General features: G+C 40.2%; 1 protein-coding gene across 11 annotated transcripts in view; it reads left to right on the forward strand.

Annotated features, from left to right (window-relative positions):
- Kat6b (lysine acetyltransferase 6B) overlaps window positions 1-20,138 on the forward strand; it is a 192,543-nt gene that overhangs the window by 137,054 nt on the left and 35,351 nt on the right. For 7 of the 11 annotated variants that reach the window (XM_038309751.1, XM_038309754.1, XM_038309757.1 and 4 more), the window contains 8 exons: window positions 180-261; window positions 2,815-2,947; window positions 5,631-6,559; window positions 7,528-7,649; window positions 9,550-9,665; window positions 12,439-12,580; window positions 15,589-15,750; window positions 19,364-19,457. In XM_038309751.1, the coding sequence (XP_038165679.1) occupies window positions 180-261; window positions 2,815-2,947; window positions 5,631-6,559; window positions 7,528-7,649; window positions 9,550-9,665; window positions 12,439-12,580; window positions 15,589-15,750; window positions 19,364-19,457 (1,780 nt within the window). The remainder of the gene's footprint in view (window positions 1-179; window positions 262-2,814; window positions 2,948-5,630; window positions 6,560-7,527; window positions 7,650-9,549; window positions 9,666-12,438; window positions 12,581-15,588; window positions 15,751-19,363; window positions 19,458-20,138) is intronic. The other 4 variants (XM_038309760.1, XM_038309761.1, XM_038309759.1 and 1 more) reach the window with 4 other exon arrangements.

Genomic DNA, 20,138 nt, shown 5'->3' on the forward strand with positions numbered 1-20,138 from the left:
CACCAGGGACGCGACCCCAGTGCCCAGGCTTTCCTCCGACAGAATGATCAAACCGCAGGGCTGGCACACCACATCTGGGAAGTTGTGGCTCCGTTTGACTGTTAACCTGGTGACTTGAGGGTGTTGGTGTTGTACAGTTCGTCTCAGTCTCAATTAGTCTCTGATATGTTATATTACAGGATAATATGCTCTTTTGTGATTCCTGTGATAGAGGATTCCATATGGAGTGCTGTGACCCACCACTTTCCAGAATGCCAAAAGGTGAACTTTTAAACCATCTTAAACCTGTAGGGCTGGGGATGTCACTCAGTGGAGAACACTAGCCTAGCATGTGTAAGGCCCTCATTCAATGCGCAGTGCAGTAAAGCAAACAAACAAAATAGTTTATTACTTACTGTTGACCTTATTTTGATGTCTGGGAGCTCCCCCTCCTCACCCACATGTTCTTGTAGGTTGTGAATAGAAGAATATTACAAAGTCATTTGGTTTGGGCGACATGTATGACGGAGGAAAAAGACTCTTGCCCTCCAAACGCCTAGTTAGTGTTTATAGCATTGTCTGTATTAGCCAATAAAGGAAATGAGCTGTGTGCTTTTAAAATTCACGATGACAGTGATGACTTCAGAGTACTTCAGCTATTGGTTGATGTCTAAAAGCGTGAGCATCTGAATTCTCTGTATTTGGTATAGCATGAAGTTTTCTTCTGTTTATCTGTGTCAGTCAGCCGTGCGCAGCCTTTCCCTGCCCTCCTCACATTCGCAGTATGCTCAGCGTTTTAAAATGGCCTTGCCTTTTTGTTATACTGTATATACATTGACATGTGGAAGGTATAGAAAATACAAACACAAGAGAAACAGAGAATAAAAATTGCCAATACATTCATTCCCCTGCCTCTACACTCCCTTTACAAAGGAGCATTCTGCACATATGTAACTTTCTGAGATTTCCCCTTCTCAACAATAGCTTGTCAGCATTCTCATGTCATCGCTTGCTCTCCTAAACATGATTTTCAGAGAGTCATGTTGAGCATCATAGTATAGGGCAGGGGTTCCAAACCTGCTTGTGGGCCATACAGAAGCTTTGTTGGCACGATATTTTTAACTTTTGATCCTGAGTTGTCTCTGCGGGACATGCATGCTTTGATTTGCCACCCTCTCCCTACTCACTGTTGTCGCGTGTTCTAATTTGTTTCAGTCCTCTGCCGTCGAGGCGCTTCCTGAGGGCACCTGATTTTGCAACCTCATGTATAAATGAACCATAATTGATTTAATTAACCAATTCTCTATGGTAGATATTTCAAATGTTGCAAGTGTTCCCCTTACTCCTGAAGATAAGTTCCTAGAGAGAAGTTGTCTAATTAGAGGCCACAACTTGAAAGGTTGTCAGGTTTTACACTGACCGCCAGTGTGTGAAGAATTATACTCATGACACTCAACACCAGTGGAATCAGTGAGGTTTGGAGATACTGTTTTACATCTTAGCATCTTTAAAATAATTTTCATCTTATGACAAGTACTATCTTAGATTTGATAAAACTAATTTAATATTTTAAATCAATTTGATAGTAAGGAAAATTGTGATAGTTTTTCCCTTTTTATTAAGGAGACACAACTTTTATATTTGATTATTGACCATATCATCATTTATGAAGTACCTGTTTTATACTTTAATCACTTTTTTTTGTTGAGGCTCAAGTACTTACAACTTCAGTTTTATATAAATATTAGTGATTTAGATTCCTGATATTGGCAGCATTTTGTTTTTCCTCATAGCATTTTTCGCCTAAGTTTTATGGTTCTATTCTTCCCCACACCCTGTGTGTGCATTGGATCATTTTTTGAAAAAAAAATTAAAGTTTTTTTTTAAAAAAAAAAACTTTTTTTTTTAAGTTAATGCACAAACCTTTTTGTAACTACTTATGATGGCTCACACCTGCTATCCCAGCACTTGAAACGCTGAGGGAGGAGGATCTGGAGCTGAGGTCATCCTGGTTACTTGAGACCGTATCTAATGCCGAGGGGAAGGGAGAGGAGTAAAGGTTTCTTGTGAAGTCTGGGAAATGGTTGGCTCCTTCCAGGAAGTTTATTAAATCCTTTCCTCGTTTCCCCAGTGATTTGAATTGGGACTTTTTCATATAGTAATTTGTGTAGTCACATCTTCTGTTTTTTAATTGACCAATTTCCATATGCCAGACATAATTTCAATAATTGTCATGCCAGAGTACTTAAAATTGTTAAGCTTTACTTTCTAAAGTATTTAAACTCATCATCATTTTCAGTGTTAGAAGTTTCTAAAAATAATTGATTAAAACAAACCAAACTTTTTTTTTCCCTATAGAAGTTGGGAAGTCTGATTGATTTGAAAATTTTTCTTCTCAAGTGATAAGAAAGGGATAAAAGATTAATAGTTTCTGACTTGGGCTAGAGAGATGACTCCGTGGTTAAGAAGCTTGCTGCCTTTCCAGAGGACCAGGCGGCTCACAGCTGCCTGTAGTTCTAGTTCCAGGGATCCAGTGCTTCTCTGGCCTTCTTAGGCATGTACCTATGGCATATACTCACACACGCACATAGTTTCCAGGGATGATTATGGGGTGGTGGGAGGGGAACAGGTAGGGCCAGCCACTGCTCTCACCACCTTGATTGGAGCCTTTGACCTTTAGCAATGGCATTCTGAAGAGAACAACAGAGGTGACTTTCCTAGAGAAAGGTCTGCATCCAGCACCTTTGGTCAGATTACTACAACTACAGATTTATATTTAATACCTTCTCCTTAAGTGAAACATTAAAATTTCTTTTCATATATATATTAATTCAGGGATGTGGATTTGCCAAGTCTGCAGACCAAAGAAAAAGGGAAGAAAACTACTCCATGAGAAAGCTGCACAAATAAAACGACGATATGCAAAACCCATTGGACGACCGAAAAATAAATTAAAGCAACGATTGTTGTAGGTTGAGATCTTATTAAAAGAAATCTTATATGTTGTGCTTTAAAAAATGTAGGTAATTGTAATCCCCTCGGATTTTGTTAAATTTTTTAGCATAATTTTCTAAACTCAATGAGGAATATTTTTTCTTTTGCATAAACTGTGGGTTTTTCCCCCCAAAATAACATTTTTAATTACAGTTGGTATTTTGGGGTCTTATCTTGGCAGTACCTATGATACCGAGTGACATATTTCAAGCAGCAAAATGAACATGTTTTAAGAACTGCTAACTTCCTCAGCCTTTTTATTGGTTGAGCATTAAAACAGCTTAATGTTATAAATACTTCACAGGGGCTTTTTAAAACAGACAATAATAGATAAATAACAATCCCTTCTGATGCCAGTGTCATGTTACCACTTTTTAAGATTTCTTTTCCAAAATTGTAGCTTCTGAGAAACCGATAAATGACTGTCCCTAAAGAGTTAGACAGGGCCATTTGGCAGGTGCAGATGTGTGCAGAAATACAGATAAAATATTTTGCAATAAACCACGGGTCTACTATGAAACTCCATTTCCGATTTTGTTTTATTGTATAATTGCATTAAAGCCTAGCTGAAAAAAGATTAAGAGAAGTGAATGTGCTTTCAACACACAGAGTGCAGACCGACTACCTGTAGTACTAAGACACACATACAGGGCTGAGCGTGGTGGCGCACGCCTTTAATCCCAACACAGGAGGCAGAGGCAGGTGGATCTCTGTTTGAGGCCAGCCTGGTCTACAGAGGGAGTTCCAGGACAGCCAGGGCTGTCTTGGGGACTGAAGGAAAGGGCCCTGTGCTTTGTGATGAGTAAGTACCCTGCCCGCCCTGAGCTAACACTCCCAATATTCTTTTTTCCCTTCTTTCACCTGAGGTAGTACACTGTACTACGTGCTCTCAGAAGTGCTCCTGCCCTTTATCTACCAAAGGAAAAATAGGAAGTGCAGGTTCCTTTCTAGAGTTTTGTGTGAAATTTGATGAAAGCCCTTGAGCTGGTAAGGTAGACATTTTTTCAATGGATTTTTTGTTGTTAATTTCTAGAAACAAAAATATAAAATATTTATGAATAAAATCTTTTATTTTAGTATCATTTAAAGTAGAAATTACATTTTTTTTTTTTCATTTGTCCTGCATAGGCATTGTTCTTGAAATGGGACCGTATCCTCAGGGTCCAATTATAAAATCCAAATTAGGGTATAAGCTTTCTAAACAAAGGACACAGCTGAAAATTGCACCTGGCACCAATCCTAACTTTTTGTTTGTCCAAAATTGTCCTTAGAGCTCAGGAATTTTTAAGATAGTCTAGGGAGATTTCCTTATACATGCTTTTATAAGTATATTGTCCTTTCTGGGCAATCTATTCTAGATCCAGTCAGATGCAGCATTTTAATGCAGACATTTTAGCCTGGATAAGCTGCCGGTCACTAGCCTTCACTGTATCTTATAGTGACACCAGAGATCTCCTTTGTTCATCTGATTTGGCTAAAATAGTTACACCAGGCAAAGATCCTGGCAATTGAACCACCTCAGATGAACCTTACAGAAATTGGTTCATTAAATCTATGTGTATAAGACAGGCACAAAAATGTTTTTTATTTGTAATTATTTAAGGTATTTTGGTAATTTGTTATCATACCATTTTCAGGCTTCCATTTCTCCATTAGCTTCCAGCTAAATTGATAGCGTTGAGCCTCAGCATTGTCATAATCATATGCAAATGTTTCTATTGTATGAATTTCTCGTGCAACATGGGTAGCTTCCCAAGTCTTGGCCTGAGGTGCAGGCAGTCAGCTGCCGTTTCATGTAGGCGGCTGTGTCTGTGGAGTGACCTACAGCAATATGGCCAGAACCCACCATCACACAAAGCGAATGTCAGTCAAAGTAGGAGGCAGAGGTCTTGACGCCAAGTGTCTGATAACGACCATGGTAAACGTGCTGCTTCTCCACCAGACCCCATGTCATGTCTGACCTGCTGCAGCTTCTCTTTAATCGTTTCTTCAGTTATTTTTTCCTTCTCTTTTTTGCGATTGTCCTTTTCCAGCACTGTTTTATGCTGTGGTTGTCTTCTCTCCTAGGAGAGTATTATTGGCTGTTTTATTATCCTAAGCATAATCTGCTAGAAGAGGATACCTTTTATTTTTTACTTTTTAGTACAAATTTATAAACACACCCAAATTCTACTTCTGTAAGTTTCCAGGCTAAGTGAAAACTTGCTTCTAACTAAAAATAAAGATATTCTTTTACTCTGCATCACACATCTGACCTACTTTCTCCAAGACTTCTTCAAGGACATTCCAGGAAATCTAATTACTTGTAACAACACGGGGGATGACTTATTTTGTCTAATTATAATGAAAGCATCGGGTTTTTTTTTTAAGTATCTACAATATTTTTCTTCCGTGTACTGTGCTGGGGTCCACATGGATTCTCCTAGTACCTGTTGAATGGGCCCTGGGGAATCATTACATGAAGTAGGTTCTGTTATTTTTTTTCCAGCCAGAAAACACATAGGTGGTGGCACACACATAAAACCCATTCTTAAGGTTGCAATTAATTTTAAGTTCAAGTACATTGACTATGCATCTAGTTTCTATAGATTTGTTATTAGATACCTTTATAATTCTATTATTTCATTGCTGATACTATTCTCTAAATTTTTGCCTAGGTCTGTAACCAGTGATGAAGGATCCATGAATGCATTCACAGGAAGGGGGTCACCTGGTAGGGGTCAAAAGACTAAAGTCTGTACCACACCTCCATCTGGTCATGCTGCGTCTGGGAAGGACTCAAGCAGCAGATTGGCTGTTACAGACCCCACTCGGCCTGGTGCCACCACCAAAATCACCACCACCTCCACCTACATTTCTGCCTCTACACTTAAAGTTAACAAGAAAACCAAAGGGCTCATTGATGGCCTTACTAAGTTTTTTACACCATCACCTGATGGTCGCAGATCACGAGGTGAAATAATAGACTTTGCAAAGCACTATCGTCCAAGGAAAAAGGTCTCTCAGAAACAGTCATGCACTTCTCATGTGTTGGCTACAGGTACCACACAACAGTTAAAACCTCCACCTTCTTCACTTCCGCCCCCAACCCCCATCTCTGGTCAGAGCCCCAGTTCACAAAAGTCCAGCACTTCCGCCTCTTCTACCTCCTCCCACAGTTCCTCCAGCCAGTCCAGTGAGCCCTCCTTCAGCAGTGCCACTAACAACAGCCAGCTGAAGGCTCTCTTTGATGGACTTTCTCATATCTATACCACTCAGGGGCAGTCTCGACAAAAGGGACACCCGAGTTATACAGCACCCAAACGCATGCGTCGTAAAACTGAATTCTCTTCCACGGCAAAAGCTAAAGCCCATTTCTTTGGAAAAAGAGACGTTAGGAGCAGGTTTCTCTCTTGCTCCTCCTCTAGCTGGGGGATGACTAGAGGACATATTTTTAAAGCCATTGCTTACTTCAAGCGAACAACTTTTCTTAAAAAGCACAGGATGCTAGGCAGATTAAAATATAAAGTGACCCCTCAGATGGGGACCCCGTCATCAGGGAAGGGGAACTTGGCAGACGGAAGGATTAACCCTGATCAGGATGATGGTAAGCAAAAGGTGGAAGCTCCAGCCAAACCTGCGCCCCGCCCTTCCCCCAACCCCAAGAGAACCAAGAAATCAACTCCTGTCCGTGACATAGGCTCTAGCTGTTTCTGTTCTCTCCACTTTCACACACATGCAGTGAGACTTTGACCTTTTTCTAATGCCGACTAAACCTCCAAAATGTTCTTCCAACTAATACTCTCCGGCCTTGTGTTATTTATTTCCATTCGTAGTGGCACTAGGCACCCCTCGCCCCAGATGCTTTCATAACGATGCTTCTGGCTTTGTAGTCCGCATGAATAGCCACTGTCATGCTTCTGCCATGTTCTATCCCGTCCTGCCTCTGTAGCCAGTACCACCTTTGCGGATGCTGGCAGCGCTTCCAGCCAGGTGTTTCAGCTCTGCCTCTCTCTATGCTCCATTGCTTTCTCACGACAAAGTTCATCCTGCTTCCGTCTCAGCAGAGCCTGATCTGTGATTCTGTGAAGTGTGCATTGGGTTGAGTGTGTTTGTGTGTTGTATCCATCCACTTTAGGGAGGAGACCAATTTCAAAATTAAATTGAACAAATTGGCCCATTACATTTGTTATCCTTTATACAACAAAAAGCCAAAAGATGTCGTTTGGAAAAATTGGTATATATTATGGACTCAAAACTAATGACAGGAATGCTATAACTAGACATAACTTATAATCTTGGTTGAAAAATATGTTTTGCTTTTTATTGTTCTTACTTTCCCTTGTATTTGTTATAAAAAGATGGCAGTGATATATGTACAATTGAAAATTTAGTTGTAGTAGGGAAAGAATTACTGTTGAATCTGTGAGCCATACTTAACTGTACAAGATTATTCCGCTCAGTGGAAAAAAATCCCTGGTTGCCCACTGCTTATTTGGTACCATTTTGGTGATATACGCTAGTCATCCATGCTTCAAATCAGTGAATACACTTTCTGCTGGTTTTAAATGACAGATACTGAACTTAAAATAAGCATCAAACAAGAAAGTACAGATGTAAATGTGATCGGAAACAAGGACGTTGTGACTGACGAGGATCTGGACGTCTTTAAGCAGGCCCAGGAACTGTCTTGGGAGGTAAGGCCTAGATCACACGGAGCAGTAACCGGAGCTGTAAAGCTTCTAGCCGTTACTTTGAGGCTATCGAGTATTTCCTCAGTATCCTTTGTGGTTCTTTAATGTTTATGTCTGTCGTTTTTTACTGTAGAATTATCTATTCTTTCAGAATAGGAAAAAGACTCAACTGTTCTCACAAAGTAGACCAGAGTAGTACTAGTTATACAGATATAATAATAATCAGCTGGGCATGGTAGCATACACCTTTAATCCCAGCATTTGGAAGGCAGAAGCAGACAGATCTCTGTGAGTTCTATGCCAGCCTGGTTTACAAAACAAGTTCCAGGACAAGTAGGATTACATAGAGAGATACAATCTTTAAAAATAATAACAGTAACCAAAAAGATGACTCAGTGGGCAAAAGCACTTGGCTCTGCAAGCCTGGCAACCTGATTCAATCCTCAAAACCTGTGGTGGGAAGAGAGAGCCAGCCACCGAAAGTTGTCCTCTCCGACCTCCACAGAAACACAGCATATGTGTGCACACTCACACACACTCAACACAAAATAAAGAACAAGATGTAGCTTTTAAAAAGTTCTAATAGTTTTTGATAATTTTTTGCTCACACTGTAACATAACAATTTCAATTTGTAACTAAAAAGCACATTGCTTCTGATTCACTGGTACTTCTGACGCAAGTGGCCAGCCATATGAAAATGTGCCAGTTTTTAACTTTTTGGCATTGATGAGTGAAATGTTGTGTTTTGTTATTGAAGTCATCTTTATTTTTTACTGTCTAGTAATTTCTCTGAATGGTTCCTCTTAACGTCGGCTTGACTTCGGTTACTATCAGGCGACATGGAGAAGTAAGGCTATAGACTTCTCAAAGACATATTTACAAGTAATTGCGATTTTTTTTTTTTTACTGTCAGTAGACAGGCAGGTGTGACCATTATTGGTGGGTCCCTACCCTGCCTCTTCCCTTTAAGGAGATCATGCTGCCCACAGAGGGCTTCTAGCTTTGTTTTTAGCAGCATCCTGTCAGCCTGAAGACTTTTAGTTTTGATCTGAAGAACAAGTACGTAATTTTATTCCTTATCCTGCCCTTGACAGACCTTTGTGTTTGTTCTTCTTCAGCTAAAGCAAATGGCAGATTTCCCTCTTTGTTACTGTTCTTTGTCTGTGGAGTGGGTGCATTCCTACATAAAGGACAGTAGTCACTACCTGAAAGACAATGCTAACTCTAAAGCCCTTTCTTTACAACATGAAAATGCTTGTTTTTAAAATTACATTAATCTCTTTGTGGGGGAGGCACATACTAGTGCCGGTGGTGCAGGTGTAGAGGTCAGAGGACGGTTTACAGGAATTAATTCTCTTTCTCCCTTCATGTGGGTTCCAGAAATCATATTCAGCTTTTCAGTCCTGGCGGCAATGCCTTACCTGTCATGCCATCTCACCAGCCCCAAAACTAGGGTATTTTTGTTCAAGAAATACTTCTTTTTGTACATCAGGTGTTAGGCTAGACACTGAGCTACCACAGTAGTGACTGTGAAAGGAGAGGAAATAACAGGCACACCACTTCACATGACATAGAAGGGAACTCACAGGTACTTCCTTTAGGAGCAGCGAACTGTGAATCTCCGTAGCGGTAGCTGCGCCATCTTGTAATGTAGGTTTGGATGCATTGCAGTCCGTTGTTATACCCAGTTGTATAGATTTGGGGATATACTTGCATCATATTTATTACCTGTTTTTGGTGTGTCTGTTAGGGTATTATTTTGCATGCCTACTTAATTAATTAATAATTAAGATCAATGATACGATTGGGTAGCCTGAAATGAAAAAGAAAAAATAATGTAAATGAAATACACTCTCTTCTTGGTACCTGTATTTTACTATGATTTTTGTTGTTGTTTATCAGAAAATAGAGTATGAAAGTGGAGTGGAAGACTGTGGTCGGTACCCTTCAGTAATAGAGTTTGGAAAATATGAAATCCAAACCTGGTACTCCTCGCCTTACCCACAGGAATATGCAAGGTATGGACCAAGCCTGGAGGCCAAGTAAAACGAAGGAAGCCACTGGATTCTAAAGCAGGGAAATGATTTGGAGAGTCACCTAAGAACTGAGGATGTCCCTCAGCGGGTAGATTGCCTGCCTAGTATGCCTGAGGCCCGGGTTCCATCACCTAGTCCCACATAAAACAGAGTGTGGGGTGCACCCCTGTGACTCCAGCACTTGGGAGGTGCAGGCAGGAAGATCAGAAGATGAAGGTCATCTTTGGCCTTGTCTCTAAAAAATAATGAATAAATATAGCAAACATTAATTTTGGTCGTCACTTAAAAGTGTTTGCCATGTGCTTACTTTTGCTGACTTGTTTTTGTACTATTTGTGCGTATTCCTTCACCATTAGGAGCCACGGGTGTTAAAATTTCTCTTTGAATTTCTAGGCCATGCTCTCCATGTTTGGTTTTAGGACAAATGCTGTTGTTTGTTTTGTTTATGAAACCAAATCAGGAAAAACCAGAAGCCATTTTAAGGCATTTCTTAGACTTCCTTCTCCACTTGCTTTCTTCTAGTTTCGGATGTAAATTTTATTTCTAATTTCTCATATTTTATTTTCAAGGTTTTTTTCCTCAGAAATTTAGCATAATAGAAAAATAGGAGGAAGTAGTGGGTGGCAGAAAGCTTTAGGAGACCCTTCCCCAAATCACTTAAAGCCATTTCTGACCATCTTATTAAAAAATAAGAGAAAATAATGCCATCAGACTTTCTCTGTTTTTTTTTTTTGACCTAAGATTAACTAAGAGTATCTTTGTGATCATATTACCCAACATTTCTTTTTTTTTTTTTTTTTTTTTTTTTACCCACATCAAGGTACATGACATTAGTAGAATCTCAGTTTTTCACCCTCACCAGCCTAGATTACCAAGTAAAATTATGTCTCAAAAATAGTTTAATAAAAAAGAAAATCTGGGCAGTGGTGGCGCACACCTTTAATCCCAGCCCTCAGGAGGCAGAGGCAGGTGGATCTTTGTGAGTTCAAGGCTAGCCTGGTCTACAAGAACTAGCTCCAGGACAGGCTCCAAAGCTACAGAGAAACCTTGTCTCGAAAACACCAAAAAAAAAAAAATTGTTTCAGGGCTGGAGAGATGGTTAAGAGCACTGGCTGCTCTCCCACAGGTCCTGAGTTCAATTCCCAGTAACCACATGGTGGCTCACAACCATCAATAATGAGATCTGGTGCCTTCTGTCTGGCCTGCAGACATACATGCAGGCAGAACACTGTATACATAATAAATAAATAAATCTTAAAAAAAATAAGAAAAAGAAAATCATAATTCTCAGTGGAGATCCAGCTCAGCTGAGATTTAATGAAGTGGTGGCGAGGTCAATAGAGAATCTACAGAGTGGGAACTTTGTCCACCTAATGCACATATAGTGTCACAAGCCACTTGATACTGCACATGAACCTCAATGTGTGTAAATGTCTATAATGTGTAAGTGAGCACACCGCCCTTTGTTGCTGCTGTTTAAATAGTACCATTAGTTTCAGAAGGTTAACGAATGCATGGATTGGGCTGGAGAGATGGCACAGAGGGTAAGAGCACTGACTGCTCTTCCAAAGAACCTGAGTTCAATTCCCAGCAATTACATTGTGGCTCACAATCATCTATAGTGAGATCTGGTGCCCTCTTCTGGCGTTCAGGCATACATGCAGACAGAACACTGCATATAAAATAAATAAATAAATAAATCTTTAAAAAATGTGTGGTTTGTATCATTGAGTGCAGATAACCAGGTTAAAGAATATAATACTGTACAGACATAAAAATAAAAAACCCCACAACACTTTCTAATTTAAACATTAAAACAACAGTGGAATTGGCAGAAAACAAATGTGATCTTTTGACTGTCAGCCCTGCATTGACTACTTTAGACCATATGTGATCGATTTTATTATACATATGTGTGTATACACCTACACACATATGTGATAAACTTCAGCTTTCTCACCCAAAAGCCACATTTTAGGACCTCTGCCTCATAGGTATCCAGATGAATTTAAAAGTAGTAAGCTTACTTTATAAATAAAAGATTGTTATAAAGCCAGGCAGTGGTAGCGCACGCCTTTAATCCCAGCACTCGGGAGGCAGAGGCAGGCACATCTCTTTGAGTTTGAGGCCAGTGTGGTCTACAAGAGCTAGTTCCAGGACAGATAAGGGGTTCCACAGAGAAACCCTGTCTTGAAAAGAAAAAAATATATATTGTTATAGATACAACACTATACGTTAACACTAGTAGAAATATTACTTTAAATCTATGTTTCAAAAATATCCTTGGTCACCCTAAAGGATGGCATTCCAAATTACTGATTTGATTTAATTTTTTTAGGTTGTTGGCTCCAGGTATGAAAAAAATTCTTCTTTCCAAAGGAATGTTCTAAGTAGATAGATGATTGATCACAAAGTAGTAGAACACATTACACATTTTGTTAAATATATTTTAAGGTTTTTATATTTCTTTATTGTTGGATTCCCCCACCTCCTCCCTTTTTTTTCTTTAGAGTCAGGGTCTTACTGCAGAGCTCAGGCTGACCTCACGCTCATAGAGATCTCCTTCCGCCTCTGACTTCCTACCGCTGGTGTTAACTGTTAATGGTGTCTACCAGCACATCCGGCTTCTCTCCTGTTTCTGAAACAGCTTCAAAAGATTTATAGCCATTTGATGTCTTAGAGAAAGCTGATGTTTAGCTTTTCTCCCTTGAACAGTATAATCATCCTGATGGATTCTTTGATTTTTTTTTAACAGATTACCAAAGCTTTACCTGTGTGAATTCTGTCTTAAATATATGAAGAGTAAAAATATTTTGCTAAGACACTCCAAAAAGTGTGGATGGTTTCATCCTCCTGCGAATGAAATTTACCGAAGGAAAGACCTTTCAGTATTTGAGGTAAGCATATGTAAACAAAAGCATCATCTTTTTGAACTCTAATATTCCTAATTATTGATCGTTTACTTAGGTGGTTTGTGTGTATTCAGTCTTGGCTTTGAAATTCACACCAATCTTTAAAATAGCTCCATGTTTTGGAATATTTAACTACATTAAGCCATCATTTGGATTGATGAAGAATTCCTGCCTTATCACATTGACTTTTTTGTCTTTTCCCAATCCAGTCTACAACAAATATATTCACCAGTAAATTTATGATATCCTTGGCTTTTTGTAAATTCCACATTCTTTGGCAGGAGAAATTAGCTTTGTTTAGCAGCTCCTGCCAGTGTCTGGCAAGTGCTCATTCTTGCAGGGAACTGAGCAGCTGTGCATGCCTACTTAGTACACAGACACCTGTGTTTCCTTCCAGGCCTTGCCAGGGCAGATAAACCCATTTGGTGAGATCCCAGCAGACGTGTGGCTTCTCCCCACCCCTAGAGAACTCCGCTGTTCACAGGAATCCCTCGTGGTCACATGTCTGTCATTGTAGGTTTCTTGAAGACATTTTGTGTTTTTAGAATTGTCTTAGCAGAGAAAGTCTTCGCTTTTTTTTTCATCATTTAACCAGGCTTCTATTGTCTGTCTCAGGGATCTAGTTTAGCTGAGTCAGTCATGTGTTGAGGACAGCGAGCTTTCTTTCCTTGCTGCTGTCTGTTCACAGGGCGTCTCGGTTCTGTCTCTAGTCTCTTCACTCGACTTGCACGCGTCTGTCGCCCTGCTTCATTGTCCTCTCTGTGGCCCATCCTGGTGTGTGCGCTGTTTTCCCTTTCAGGTTCTCAGATCAAGCCTGCCTTCTAGAGCAGACGTGACGTCTTCTTTTTCTCAAGGCCGGTGTACTTTAGGGATCTCTTCTCAGAATGCTCATGCTGCAGTGCATGGTTCTGCTCTGCAGTTGCTGTTTCCTCTGGCCTGCAGTGTTTCTCAGCCGTGAACTAAGAGCCCTCTTGGATATGTTTAAGTTCACAAGTTTTGGGAGTGTGTGTTTGTTCATTTGTTTTCCACAATACAGGTCAGGAAACTCTGACTGTGGTACATAATTTTTTTAAAGCCCCTCCCTGCACTTTCTAGCAAGTTTGAAGGGCAAAAGGAATTGTGTCTAAAGTTGCCCTATTAGTTCTCATTAAAGGCTAAGCATAGGCTTCTCAGCCTGAGTCCTACTGACATTTCAAACTGAATAATACATGTTATAGGGACTGTAGTGTGCACTGTAGAGTGTTCAGCAACATCCCACCATCTACCCCCAAGCTGCAGTGGTGCCCCCACTCCATCCATTTGTTACAACCAAAATGCCTTCAGTCATAGCCACATATCCCTGAGAAGTGTGGGGAATTGTTCCTAGTGAGTTCCCTGATGCAAGGGAAAATGGAGTAGACTTTAGGGTGCCACTTCACCAGCCCCAACGAGGCGAGGTGCAGACCTGGTCTTACGGAGCCTTTGAGCAGAGCCAGCTTTACTCTCCCTTCCTTACTCCTTACCTGATGTCTTAGGTGCCTTTCTTCTAACCAAAAGAATATTGAAATGACTTTTCTTTTTTTTTCCCCAGTCGGCAAAATGCATTGTTTGCCTTAAGTAATTATTACATAAGTCAGCCTAAGTAAGCCCGTGGTGGAAGCTCTAATATATCAGGAAGTCTTCTTGGGGCACGGTAATCTGTCTTGTTAGGCATGTGTTTGGACAGCATAGGGATGAAAGTGGTTTGTGCTTTATTTAGGCACTAAGGGTGTGGAATGAGTCCTAAAGTTCTGTCCTAGCATCATGATTGAATGTATCAGTTATAGGAAAAATCTATTAGCTATTTTCTGTGACTTAAAAACAAGTAAGTTTATCACAGATTACTGGGGATTTTGTGACTCTTTTCTGTATCTGTTCCTTTTTTAATTTTCATAGTTGATCAGAGTTTGTTTCAGAGTTTTCATTTCTGTTTCTGGTACACAGGTGCACACATCCATCTTTTATGTATATAATACAGCACCATTTCCAAAAGGACCATACTCACAAACACATCAAAACTTCCTTTAATTAAAGAGAGGATTGTATTCTCAGTGCCTGTGCCTATATTTGATTATGTTGCTATGTGTGGGACTGAGGTTCTGTCCAAGGGAAATAGTTATATGAAATCTAAAAATAATTTGTGCATTATGAGAACCTGTATGGTCCACAGGAGACTTGAGAATGGTCAAGTTCATTGTTAAAGAGCTCAGGTTAGCAAAGACCCATCTCCCCTAAGAAGAGTGTGGGGTCTAGTTGGCCCTCTGTTTCAGCAACTCACTGCATTTGATCAAAGAAATTGGTGTCTGTGCCTAGCTCCTGTCGGGAGCCGTCAGTGCCACAGCTTGAGTCCTTTATTTTGAGGAGAAGTAGACTGTAGTCATGGTACTTACTATAGCTTGAAATTCATCTCACTCTCTCTCTAAGTATTCCCAACACAGGGATTTTATCTTCTCCAATTATTTTTAAAATGATAGTTGGGATAAAACCAAAATGGAGGCCTCTGCTGTTAAAGCCACACTTATGAAGGATCGGAGTAATGCACTTCATTTATTTGATTTTTATTTGAAAATAACAGAAGTTTAACATACATGATAAAAAATTTATTTGTTTCTTTAATTCAGATTTATTTGGCTCCACTTTAAAACTAAGAGAACATGCCTGACAAATTTTAACTCAACAAATTTCAAGTGGAAATGACTTTTTTGCTAACATTGCTGTTTCTTGAACAAGCTTAAAGAGACTTTAGCTGTCTTGAATTTACCTTAACAAGAAGAAATGTGGAATTCTGATTTTTTTTCCCAAGTAATAGCTCTATTCTGTTTAATGCTGTCTTTGTTTGATGGAGTATTTTAATATTATAGTTTAGGATTCAGAAATAAAATCATATACTTTTTAAAATTATATACAGAAGAAACAAATTTATATTCTAGTGGTATTTTTATGTTAAATAATGTTGTCTGTTTTTCTTTTGCTAGGTTGATGGGAATATGAGCAAAATTTATTGCCAAAACCTTTGCTTGTTAGCCAAGCTCTTCCTGGACCACAAAACATTGTATTATGATGTCGAGCCATTCCTTTTTTATGTCCTTACAAAAAATGATGAAAAAGGCTGTCATCTGGTTGGATACTTCTCTAAGGTAAAACACGAGCCAGCATGACCTTTATTTTCTTTCTCGAATGTTTTTAGTGGAGCCCAGTTCTTCAAACAGGGCTTTTTTATGACGATAATTTGAATAAGTGGCTCATGTTTCTGAAAACCTCAGCTTTTTGTTTAGAGCTCATTTGAAAAGACAAAAACAAACAAAACAAAACAAGTCGGGGCCTAGGAAGTGTGTAAAGGACCCCAGCCATGTGCTGTGCTGACTGTGTCTGTGTGACAGACATTTCATTGCCACCTTGTAGACTGCTTAGCGTCTTTACTCTCCATAAGCTTGTCCCTCCTTCTAAGTGGTGTCAACATGAGGATCTCTGTGATGTAGCATTTACAGCCTCAGTCTCTCTGACTCATTTCCTTCCCTCGGTGGTCAACAATACCCAGTGAGTTAGAGCATTGGTGTTTGTGGGGTGCTGAGATGGGCCAGTGAGGAATGGCCAGGACCCACGTGGTGGGAGAGAACTGGCTTCCAGAGTTGTTCGCGTGCACTGTGGCATGTGTGCATGCACATACAACAAGTAAATGTAATTTAAAAATAAAACAACTCTGGCCATTGATGATCAAGCTATAGATGACTGGTTTAACACCATTGCCTCTCATGGTCCATGCTGTAGGTTTAACCATTAGGAAACCTACCTGTCTTTGGCAGTCAGCCTGGAGAAGACCTTGCATACTACGATCCTTAGACCAGTGCTTGTCTTTTCCTTTCTGTAGAGCTCTTCTTCAAATTCTTCTGCTCAGAAGCTGCCGTTGATACAAATTAAAACTCAAATAAATTAAAAGAGACCTGTTTTTGAAGATGTTTGCCAGGTGTTCAACTTTTCCTTAGGTTTGATCTAACAAAATGGTTACACAAACAGATGGTAATTATCCAAAGGCTCTGCAGATGAGTGACTTTTATTGGATCTGCTTTTCTTTAATGTTCATGAAATGCTGCATAGAAGGCTATCTGCCCAGCGTAGTGATACATGCCTCTAATATTAACACTCAGAAGGCTAAGGCAGGAGGCTCATGAGCTTGTGGTCAGCTTAGACTATGTGGTGAGACTCTTCCCATTCTCTATCCCTCCACATCCCCTTACCACCACCCCCAAAGAAGAAGGAAAAATGAGAGGAATGTACAATATATATGAATGAACTTTGCAACCTGGTCTCTTTAAGTCTGTGGAACAGTCCCAAGACTGAAGAGAAGCAAGCACCAATACTCGTGAGAAGCTGCCTCAGTGTTCCCTGTATGCACACTGGTTAAGGCTCTGCACCTTCTACATCCAAAATGGGCCAGAGAGTTAACTCAGAATTCTACAATAAGGCATCTACATAATTTTAAAAGATGACTGTTTTTTAGAGGCTTGTGATGATATTTTCTTTAAAAAGTACTTTTAATAGTACTGCTCCTACTATCCTTCCTATTAGAAAGTAGTTTCTTTAAATGTGTATGAATTCAAGCGTGAGGTTTACTGATGCCTTTGTTGTAGTTGTCTGTCTTTTAATTATCCTCATTGTGAACCTGCAATGGCCTAAACAATTGGTGGGGACCCTTGCTGTCTTGATTCCCTGCCTCACTTCCTTCTGGGTATCCAGACATTTTACCAAAACAAGCTCAACTTTTTCTCTCTGCTGTGGTAACCACTCTTGGTCATTTCTTGTAATTATGAAATACAAACACTTTCGACAGAAAAGTGAATCAAAAAGAATCTAAGAAGAAACTGCGTTGGTACGAGACGTGCAGATTAAACTCTTTTCTAATAAGTTGCAGTATGGAAACCTTTGGCCCTTCAGAGTATATACTAAACAGAATTTTAGTGGTCGTTATCAAGACCATTCAAGAATAGCCAGAGTGTCCAAGGTGATCTTGACAGGTTTCCTGCAGATTGCTAAAGCATCTAACTTTCAGACTAGAGCTAAGGATGCCCCTTGTGGTGTCCAAATTAGAGTTTAGTAGCAATCACATCTGTTTGTGTATGTGCACTCCTGTGTTTGTGAGCAGTGTCAAGAAGGAGTCATTAGCTTGGGACTACTAATTAGGCTAGTGTGGCTCATCAGCAAGCTCCAGAGATCCTCCTGTCTCTCATCCCTGAGATTATAAGCGTGAGTCACTTTGCCTGACGTTTTCTTTCTTTCTTTTTTGTTTTTGTTTGTTTCTCTATGTAGCCCTGGAACTCAGAGAGATCCACCTGTCTCTGCCTCCTGTATGCTGGGATTAAAGGCTGCATCACCATGCCCAGCTTTCTTCTTCTTTCATGTGGTTCTAAGGCTCCTGCATGTGGAGGGTTCAAGCTGGCACAGCAAGCACTGTACTTACTGGGCTTCCTCCCTCTCCCCTCAACATCTCTTAAGAAAGGGTGAGAGGATTGCTGTCCGATTACATTTCAATAAGCTCTCCGAGGTGGACACGGTTCTGGACAGAAAAAGGAATAGCATCAAGGATATAAATCCTCTTTGCCCAGAGTGCGTCACTTTTTAGATAGAGTGACCCATTTATCTTACTTTGCACAGTAAAATTAATTATTTGAGCCTTTGCCATTGGTGTGCACATTCAGTGATGGGCAATTTATCTTCTAGAGAAAAGGCATTTACATTGTTACTTCCTCTTCATATTTTAGAGATGCCACAGACAGCTAGGAATACACAAAAGCCGGGGGTTCATCTTCTTTCACAATGAAATCTTTAATTCTGCCCTTTAGACTTTTTCTCCCAGTCGTTTCCTGTGGTCTTTGAAACCAATTCGCTAAAGATCTGGCTGTTCTAAAGTCATCCTCTGATGTGGTTCTATTTGTGGGCAGCCTCATTTATGGTTTATATTTGGCCACATCTCTCACAGCCTTAGAGCCTTTTCCAGATCTTCTCTATGTAGGTTTTGGTGGCATCTGTGACTGTGAATAAAATATTGCTGCCTGATGCTACAGTCCATGAAAATGTTGAATTTTTTAATTCCTGGAGCTGTCTCTCTACCCAGCCTCCGCCTGGCTTTAAACCATTGGTAGTATTTTGATCTCATTGTTGTTCAAAGACTTTGGGGTTTCTGGTTGTCTTTGTTGTTGTTTGGTTTTCGTGGTTTCAGATGCAAATTACTTATTTCTTTAGCTTTTTACTTTGCCTTCTTATTCACAAGAGAAATGCATTTGTGCACATCTACTCACACGTCTACCATTTCGGTTTCACTGGGGTATCTGCTCAGAATCAGGAGGCAGGTCGCCATGGCAGAGCTGTAGATCATCATCCAGCGGGGCTGCCCACCAGCTCCCAGCTTACTCCACTGGGTGATGCTGCACGGTGCTGGGTGATGCTCCATCTCCAGCTGTGTGAGCAGGGAGAGCAGTCATTCCCAACTGTCGGTATTGTTTGACTCCCTTACATTTCCCAGATTCATTATTTGTATTTTATTGTAGAATAAAGATACGGTTGAGAAGCATGTCCAGAATGGACGGTTTGTTGTCACTTGATAGTTTGATTAGCACAAAAGGATTACTCTGGTTGATCCCAACCCAGGCCACTGTTTCACCTCGGTGGACAGTTTTACAAGGACAGTGGCAGGTGCAGGGAACTGGCCACTGTAGCAGAGCTCTGACATACTTGATCTGTCTCTCTTTTCTTCAGGAAAAGCTTTGCCAGCAGAAGTATAATGTCTCCTGCATAATGATCATGCCCCAGCACCAAAGGCAAGGGTTTGGACGCTTTCTCATTGATTTCAGTAAGTGAAGTCCTTCATTTACTTTCATAATAACTGATGGCTACAGGTACAGGAAACAGTACCACATAAAGCTTTATTTAACCTGCTGTGTTGTTTTTTTAATCAATAGATAATGGGTCTTTTATTTATATTTACATGAATTAGAAGATCTTCCTCAAGTGAAAATTTTCCTGCCAACCAGTTGTTACGCTCTAGGAAACTGAAACTAGATTTTACCGCAGTGCCTTGGCTCAGAAAGCTATTGCATGTAATCAGCTGGTAGACTTGCATTCCATTCTGTGGTGCGTGTGCTCATCAGCACTGAATACGTAATCGCTTGTGACTAGAGCGCAAGGGACCGTTAGTTGTGAGGAGTCTCCGCTTTCTAACATCTTGTCAAATAATCCGCGCGGGGCAGAGGAGATGGGGCGGGAGTTATTTCCACTAGAGAAACAGCCTCCTCACCTGAATGAGCTCTGCTCAGTTTTCTTTTGCTGTGACAAAAGTTATTAGTGTTTGTATCAAGAAGTTCCTCAAGAAATGTTTGTTCTCTGTGTACTTGTATCTTCTGAGCCTCTTTAGTTAAGTCTGGATGCTCACGACAAAGCAGCAGTTGTGATTATTTTTCAATGGGTCATTTTTTTACTTCTTAAATTATATTGGACTAGTAAATGTAAGGTTGAGGCTACATTTGGAGAGTTG

This window comes from Arvicola amphibius, chromosome 13 (assembly GCF_903992535.2).
Source record: "Arvicola amphibius chromosome 13, mArvAmp1.2, whole genome shotgun sequence".
NCBI classification, from domain to species: domain Eukaryota; kingdom Metazoa; phylum Chordata; class Mammalia; order Rodentia; family Cricetidae; genus Arvicola; species Arvicola amphibius.